Here is a 9172-nt window from a genome sequence, read left to right as displayed (position 1 = left end):
ATATATTCAATGAAAGGTATGATAGATATGAAGAAAAGCAAAGATGTTTTCTAAACTCATATTTCTTTCTGTCCCATATCATGGCTCTTGATATGAGACAGAAACTCCAGAAACTCTGGGTTTTTCTCTTACCAACAGGCTTGGAATTGGAGAGGGACTGAGCCAGAGTCCAACTTCAAAACCAGCTCTATATATTTATAAATAAATGCACATTGATACATATTTAAAGATAAGAGTAGAATAATTTTACTTAAGGGACTTATTTGATTTTCTTGCTGATTCTTATTGGGTTGTAAATAGTTTCCATCTGTCAGTATTCAAACATCCAGGGTCCCTTGAATTTTTTGAAGATGAGTGTTTTCCTGCAGAGATAAGAGAATCCTGCCCCATTCTATATGTTTTTCTTACCACCTGTATGAATATCATCACTGTGGATGAGCTGTCATTTCTCCTTTCCAAGAGGTTTCTCCTCTTCAAATCGAAACTTTATTAATTTTGATGGTATCCACATTTTTTCTTCTGTGGAAACAAGAGCAAAACCCCTTCCCCCAACGTAGCACATCTCCTGGCTTCCATTGAGAAGTCAGCACATCTTTGAAATAAATCGGTTGATTTAGTTCAGCAGACTTTTCCATTATCCAATGTCTTTCTGCCACTGTCGTTCCTTTCTCATTAGCGTTAAGAAAATTCAAGGTTAATAAAGCATTATGTAATCTATTTCTGGGGGTATTTTCGGTCCCTTTCTGTTTGTTTATAGTACAGTTTGATCTTTCTATAACTGCCTGACCTGTAGTATTATTTGGTATACCTGTAATGTGTTTTATATTATAATAAGCAGAAAAGCGTTTCATTTTCTTAGATACATATGCTGGACCATTGTCTGTCTATTTGTGCAGGTATACCCATGATGGCCATAACTTCCAATAAATGTGTGATTACAGAATCAGCCTTTTCTGAGCTCAGGGCAGTAACCCATTGAAAACCTGAATACGTGTCTATGATGTGGTGTACATATTTTAATTTACCAAATTCCATAAAGTGGAACACATCCATCTGCCAGATTTCATTTCTCTTAGTACCCTTTGGGTTACTCCCTGCAGGCAACGGTGTTTGATTACAGAAAGAACAAGTAGGACATCTCTTTATAATGTCCTTAGCTTGTTGCCATGTAATGGAAAATTCCTTCTTTAGGCCTTTACTATTGACATGATGCTTCTTATGAAATTCTGAGGCCTGCAACACACTTCCAATCAACAATTGATCAATCTCAGCGTTGCCTTGTGCTAGAGGACCAGGCAGACCTGTATGGGACCGGATGTGTGTTATGTACATCAGACAAAGCCTGTTCCTGATTATGTCTTGTACCTGGATAAACAATGAAGTCAACTCTGTGTCATCTGGTATAAATTCAGCGGTTTCAATATGCAAGATAACTCTGCATATTGTGAATCTGTAACTATATTAAGAGGCTCTTTAATGGCAGTTTCTTTATTAGCCAATGACTTCCTCCATCAAAAACCTTTCTTATTTAGACAGAAAAGGGGAGGTGATGTGGGATTCTCTTCTGCATGCTGTGATTATCATTAATGAATAAAGAAACTGCTTTGGACCTATAGCAGGGCAGAACTTAGGTTGGTGGGGAAAACTAAACTGAATGTTGGGAGGAGGTAGAGTCAAGGAGAAGCCATGGAGCTGCTGCTGGAGACATACGGGCTGAAACTTTGCTGGTAGGCCACAACCTCGTGGTGATGCACAGATTAATGTAAATGGGTTAAATTAATATGTAAGACTTAGCCAATAAGAAGCTAGAGCTAGGGCTCAGAGGTTAAGAGCATTGTCTGCTCTTCCAAAGGTCCTGAGTTCAATTCCCAGCAACCACATGGTGGCTCACAACCATCTGTAATGGGGTCTGGTGCCCTCTTCTGGCCTGCAGTCATACACAGACCGAATACTGTATACATAATAAATAAATAAATAAATAAATAAATAAATAAATAAATAAATAAACCTTAAAAAAAAAGAAGCTAGAGCTAATGGGCCAAGCAGTATTTTAATTAGTACAGTTTTCGTGTGATTATTTTGGGGCTAAGCGGCCAGGAACCAACAAGCGTCCTTATTACAACATGGAATAATAGATAGTTGTGATCCCCCAAGTAAGTACTGGCGATTGAGCCCACCTATATGTAAGACCAACAAGAACTGAGTGTTCTCTTCTGCACTGTGTTGATTATTTATGCACCACATTTGTATTGCTAATATTTATTTATGCGCCACATATGTATTGCTAATATTTTCATCTGTCCATTTGTAACTGTTTAAAGATGCTGTAGGGGACAAGCCTTGACAAAACCACTTCTTGCCAGGGTAGGGGTCTGGGGATTTAGAAATATAAATACTGGGCTGGAGAGATGGCTCAGAGGTTAAGAGCATTGCCTGTTCTTCCAAAGGTCCTGAGTTCAATTCCCAGCAACCACATGGTGGCTCACAACCATCTGCAATGGGGTCTGGTGCCCTCTTCTGGACTGCAGGCATACACACAGACAGAATGTTGTATACATAATAAATAAATATTAAAAAAAGAAATATAAATACCAAGACTTGTAAAAAATAATAAAACAGAAACCATAGAAAAGTCCCTGGAGGGTGTTCCCGTGAATACTGAAATCATCCGTGTTTAATTTTCCATAAGGCAACAAAAGACTTTTTAAACATGATATAAATGACAAGTTGAGCAGTGAATTGCTTCAACACCTAGAACACCAAGTCATTAGCATTCTGTTGTTTAGGCCATGAAGCCACCTTAGACCGAGTGTCCTGAGGGCAGCCACTCCCCAGGTGAGCTCAGTACAAAAGGAGGAGCAGAAGTGCACATGCGTGTCCTGAACATCTGTGAGGATGGAATGGATCTCTCTGTATGAGCCATCTTAATGTCAAAAGAACCAAGCAAACACATCCTGAGTCGGGACATGTAGCTACACTTGTCAACCATTTTGAACAACCTCCAAACTCTGACCATCCGACAAGGTAGAAATAGGCTCACCTTTCTGGACCTCCACAACATGCAGTACCAGTTAATACCATTGATGTTACAGTTTAATTTGGGGTAGTTCAGGTTTCTGGAAGGTGAATATAGAACTGGAGCGAATAGAACTGGAGCGAATATATTAACTCTACAAAAAAAAAAATCACTAAAATATCTGTTTTTTTTGTTTGATTTTTGCATGGAGGATAGGGTCTTTGTTTGTTTGTTTATGTATTTATTATTTTCAAGACAGGGTTTCTCTGTAACTTTGGAGCCTGTCCTGAAACTAGCTCTTGCAGAACAGGTTGACCTCAAATTTACAGAGGTCCGCCTGCCTCTGCCTCCTGAGTGCTCCCCAGTGCTGGGATTAAAGGTGTATGTTACTACTGCCCGGCAGGGTCTTTATTTTTAAGATTTGTTAACTATGTATACAGTGTTCTGTCTGCATGTATCCCTGCACGCCAGAAGAGGGCACCAGATCTCACTATGGATGGTTGTGAGCCACCATGTGGTTACCGAGATTTGAACTCAGGGCCTCTTAAAGAATAGCCAGTGTTCTTAACTGCTGAGCTCCTCTCCCCCTGGAGGCAGGGCCTTACTGTGTACTTCTGACTGTCCTGGAACTGACTGCATTCACCTCGGGAACTTCTGAGTGCAGCGGTCAATGGTGTGAGCCAATACGCTCAGCTTACCCATCTTATTTTTCTATTTTGTAGTTAGAAATTATACACTTTTATTCATGTGTGCTCTGAACTGTTGATTTGTTTCCTTTTGTTGATCTATTTCTTTCTCCATTTTTTGTAGTCATTTCTCTTGCAAGGTGAGATCCCATTCGCAGTGTACAGAAATGACAGAGGTGAAGCTCCTATTCAGTTTCCTTCTAAAGTGACTTGGGGATTACCTTATAATGTCTACATCATGTAATGGAGGAACACCACAATTATATGACTATACTGTCAGAGGTGTACATTTTCAGTGTTGCCATTAACATACTTTCTGTTGTGCACATGTATGTGTCATTTCAGAACGCAGTAACCTATGATGATGTGCATGTTGACTTCACTTGGGAAGAGTGGACATTGCTGGATCCTTCCCAGAGGAATCTCTACAAAGATGTGATGCTGGACACCTACAGGAACCTCACTGCCATAGGTAAGACTGGATCTTCCTTCAGGTTTTGAAATAAGGGGAGAACTGTTACCTCGATTCTTGCTGCTTTTCTGTAGTTTGATTGAGAAAGAAGAATGAGGTGAGTAAATCAGGCATGGCTCTAAGGTTCACCAAAGATAGTAACTTAAAGTTTGCACAATTTTCAATAATATACCATATATTTTCTGGTACTATATTGTAGGATACAGTTGGGAAGACCATAATATTGAAGAACATTGTCAAAGTTCTCAAAGACATGGAAGGTAATTATCATGTGCAAGCTGATACGAACGTGCCTCTGAAGGGATTCTAATGTGTCCTGAAGTTGTAAACAGAAGCAACAGTGTAAATAAACATAAATTCTCACAAAACCATGTACCTCGGTTTCAGGTAGGTGAATTGCATTTGCAAGGCATTCTATTAAGAGAGAAGACAAGGAAATAGTTCCTTAACAGATATCACCGTCTGAATCATAGTTCTATGAGAGCTATGCTGTAGACCTGCCGATCTATTTAGTTTCATACCACTCATTTTACAAAAGGTATACATGCTGAATAGGTGATAAGTATATCTCCAAAACTTTGTAATAAACATACAGCCCATAGTAAAACAAGTATTACTAATACACTTGTTGTTCCTGTGCCGTGTATCGTGAGAGCTGCAGTTAGGGCCAAGAGCCAAGGTGCTGTTGTTATCGAGAAATCTTAATCCCTATACCACATGTCTATGAGAAACAGAAAGTCAAACTGTGCGCCTTTTATTTGTTATTCTTCATATGTCGCTCTGGATACAAGTCACATGAGCAGAGGGGTGTGGGCAGGCATAACACTCTTCTCTCTGAGAACAACTAGAAGTTATGTAGCAGTCCCCACATGGAATATACTTCTTGAATTTGATTCAAGTATACAAGTATTTGGTTTCCCAGCTTCAATACATCAACAAACACACACTGCAGAAAAGCCCTATGAGCACTAGGGCTGAGCATAAACTTCTGTTTGTCCTAGGTGACTTAACAATAGAGTATGAGTCAAAAGTATAGGATAATTTATAAATGCAATAAGAGTGGTGACGCTCTCAGTTTTTCCAGCTCTCTTGAAATAGGTGCAAAATCTCATAGAAAAATATTCTGTGTATGCGAACCATGTAATAAAGGATCTTACCATCACAGGTATCCTCAAAGATGCAAAACGGCCCTTAATAAACACAGTGGTAAAATCTTAGATTGTATCTTTACAATTGGACCAAATTGTAAAATTTATTCATAAGATATATTGATTCAACAGTGTATTGAATGTGGTAAAGGTTTTATGTTTACCAATTATCCTTGCAGGCTTGAAAGAAGTCATACTGGAAAGAAACCTTCTGTATATACTCAATATGTTAAAGCCTTAGCATATGACAGTCATCTTCAAAGGCATGAAAGAACACGTGCTGGAGAAAAACCCTATAAATCTAGCCAATGTGGCAAAGCCTTTGCACATGATAGACATCTTCAAATGCATAAAAGAACACATACTGGAGAGAAACACTATCAATGTAATCAATGTGGTAAAGCCTTTGCACGTCATAGTAATCTTCGAACACATAAAAGAACACACACTGGAGAGAAACCCTATGAGTGTAATCAATGTGGTAAAGCCTTTCCACATCATAGAAATCTTCAAATACATAAAAGAACACATACTGGAGAGAAACCCTATGAGTGCAAACAATGTGGTAAAGCGTTTGCACGTCATGGTAATCTTCATGCACATAAAAGAACACACACTGGAGAGAAACCCTATGAATGCAATCACTGTGGTAAAGCCTTTTCTCACTCGAGTCATCTTCAAACACATAAAAGAACACATACTGGAGAGAAACCCTATGAATGCAATCAATGTGGTAAAGCCTTTGCACAACAAATTACTCTTCAAATACATAAAAGAACACACACTGGAGAGAAACCCTATGAATGCAATCAATGTGGTAAAGCCTTTTCAGACCACAGTCATCTACGAACACATAGAAGAACACACACTGGAGAGAAACCCTACAAATGTAATCAATGTAGTAAAGCCTTTTCGTGTCATAGGTATCTTAAAAAGCATAAAAGAAGACATGCTGGAGACTAACTATAACTGTAATCAATGTGGTAAAGGCTTTGTACAACACAATCATCCCTAAACAAATAAAACAACATACTGGAGAGAAACCCTATGATTGTAAACAATGTGGTAAATCTTTTGCACATCCCAGTAATCTTCAAATACATAAAAGAACATATAATGGAGAGAAACTCAATGAATGTAATCAGTGTGCTAAAGCTTTTATATGTGTCAGTAGCCTTCAAAATCGCGAGAGGAGCCATACTACAGGGAACCCTAAAAATATAGTTGATGTGGTGAAGCTTCGCGTTGTATATAGGAGGAAAACTTTTGAGCAGTCAATCTGTTGAAGTCTGCATCTTACAATAATCTTTGAATACCTGTGAGAATACCAAGGGCTTATTATTGTAAAGTATTGGGTAAGATCTTTATTCAACACACTTGCATTCGGTTACACAAGAATATTTTGTAGAAAAAATATTGACTGTGTCAACAATCTGTTCAACCATCATGTGATGTCCAACTTTACATTGTTTCCCTTGCAAACAAATGTAAAAAAATGAGTTTATGAAGCCATTGTGTGGGGTAAAAAGGCCAGTCAAACACACTCTGACCCTGAAACCAGAGCCAAAGAAACACACTCCATCCCTAACCAACTGAGCATGAAACCAACCAATCTCTAAGCAGGAAAGCTAACAAATCCTTGAGCACAGAAGCAAACAATCGCTGAGCCAAAATCCAGCCAATCTCTGAGTTTGTTCAAGTTCCCACCCTGAAAATCTCCCTGCTCGTAAGAAGCCCAATATATGCCCTTTGTCGGTTCAGTTGGCAGCTGCCCGTTCCTGGCAGAGGCATCGACTATCCTGGATTTCTTCCTCCCAATGATTTTTGGATGAAGACTTTTTTTAGTTGAAGCAAGGGACACCTCTGCTTGGAAATAACATTATGGGTGCAGGGCCGAAGTAGCAGGTTTTTTTTTTTAAATATATATTATGTATACAATATTCTGTCTGTGTGTCTGCCTGCAGGCCAGAAGAGGGCACCAGACCTCATTACAGATGGTTGTGAGCCACCATGTGGTTGCTGGTAATTGAACTCAGGACCTATGGAAGAGCAGGCAATGCTCTTAACCGCCGAGCCATCTCTCCAGCCCCAGTAGCAGGTTTTTTGTAGAGCCAGAGCAGACTGCTATGTTTCTGTAGGTGTTTTCCCCTTAGTTGAGTGAAGCAGAAAAGTAAAAACTTGGTCCATAGCTGAGAAAAATGGACATCTCTGCTGGGGAACTCCATCCATATTGTAACAGAGCAGAGAAGCACTGACCCCCCTGCTAGGAAACACCCTTGGGAGTGGAGCAGAATAGCAACGGGATCTCTGCTGGGAACTGTCAACAGTGGGCAAGGGCCCAGCTGTAATGGCTCTGCTTGGAGAGAAGCAGGAGTGCTACCTCCACTGGAGATCGTCCCCGACTAGAACACAGCTTCGGGGACAGCCTGAACTCCTGACGGTCGGTATTCCTTTCTCCTCTCAGTGTTGGCTGTTCAACATCCCTTCCCTTCAATGCTGTATTTATAGCCTGACTCCCAACAGTCAGGACACCTTTCTCCCCACAGCTGTAGGTAGAGCCTGTCCCCAACAGTCAGGGTACTTTCCCTCCAGAGTTGTAACACTTGCACTAAGAATTTAAATGATAATGTAACCCTTCTAGATTTTATACTTCTTATTTACATGAAATAACCAAATCTAAATAAATAAAAAAAGAACAAATCAATAGAAAATGCAATATGGCGTCACCAGAGGCTACCTATTCTAGGTAGCAAGACCTGCGCAATCCAACACAGCTGAAGCAGGAGAAAATAGTCTTTTTGTTTTTTTGAATTTGCTTTGAAATTATCCTAAATCTACACCTTCACATTTACAGGAACAAATTACACAAAATATAAAAATATTACAAGTCTCTTGTATGTGGGTGTCTGTCCATGTTCATAGGAACCATGTGAGCCACATGCACAGAAGGGGGTTAGAGGACAACTTTGGGTCTTTGGTTTGCTGCTTCTGTCCCTCAGGTTTTCTGGGATTTTTTTTGGTCTCTACCTCTCATCCACAGGATGCTGAGATTCTAGGTTTGCATTTATGCACCCGGCTTTAGTGGATTCTAGGAATCCAAACTTGGGTACTCATTCTTGTGTAGACAGCAGTTAACCCACTGAGCCATCTCCCTAGACCATCATGTTTTAATTTCATGAGAATAAAAAGGATGAAAAGTAGCATGTGCTCCTTATTTATAAAATATTATGTTGAGTCTTTCATAAAAAATAAAAAACAGTTCATATGGGGCGGGGCAGTGGTGGCGCACGCCTTTAATCCCAGCACTCGGGAGGCAGAGGCAGGCGGATCTCTGTGAGTTCGAGACCAGCCTGGTCTACAAGAGCTAGTTCCAGGACAAGCTCAAAAAAAAAAAAAAAAACCCCACAAAGAAACCCTGTCTCGAAAAAACAAAAAACAAACAAACAAACAAAAAACCATATGCCTTCTATATTAGCTACTTGGGAGGATTAGGCAGGAAGATTGTAAGTTCTAGACCAGTATGCTCAACTTGATGAGACCCTATCTGGAAATAACTTTTCCAGTTATTATTAATTTAATAAAATTAAAAGGGTTGGATAGCACACCTGAATTCCCAGAATGTGGGAAGTGGAGAAAGGACGATTACGAATTCAAGGCCAACATTAGCTATATTGTGAATTGGTCAGCCCGACAATAATGAAACCCTGCCTAGAAGAAAGTGATGGGAAAATGTGAAGAAAGTACTTTAGGAAATTCTGAAAATTATGTTTCAACAAATAATACAAAAAGAAATAAAATGACAAGGGGGGGGAGGACCTTGGACTTCCCACAGGGCAGGGAATCCGGACTG

General features: G+C 39.7%; 1 protein-coding gene and 1 pseudogene across 1 annotated transcript in view; both read left to right on the top strand.

Moving 5' to 3' along the window:
• LOC126504671 (zinc finger protein 120-like) overlaps positions 1-4545 on the top strand; it is a 24530-nt gene extending 19985 nt beyond the window's left edge. Inside the window, exons 2-3 of the mRNA XM_050147114.1 lie at positions 4048-4174; positions 4374-4545. Of these exons, the coding sequence (XP_050003071.1) occupies positions 4048-4174; positions 4374-4438 (192 nt within the window). The 3' untranslated portion in view covers positions 4439-4545. The remainder of the gene's footprint in view (positions 1-4047; positions 4175-4373) is intronic.
• Positions 4436-9172, top strand: LOC126504670 (zinc finger protein 239-like; annotated as a pseudogene).

Source organism: Alexandromys fortis, unplaced genomic scaffold (genome assembly GCF_014885135.2).
Source record: "Alexandromys fortis isolate MF-2015 unplaced genomic scaffold, M_Fortis_MF-2015_v1.1 scaffold_12, whole genome shotgun sequence".
Taxonomy (NCBI): domain Eukaryota; kingdom Metazoa; phylum Chordata; class Mammalia; order Rodentia; family Cricetidae; genus Alexandromys; species Alexandromys fortis.
Note: the sequence above shows the minus strand (reverse complement) of the source record. Positions and strands in the feature narration are given on the sequence as shown.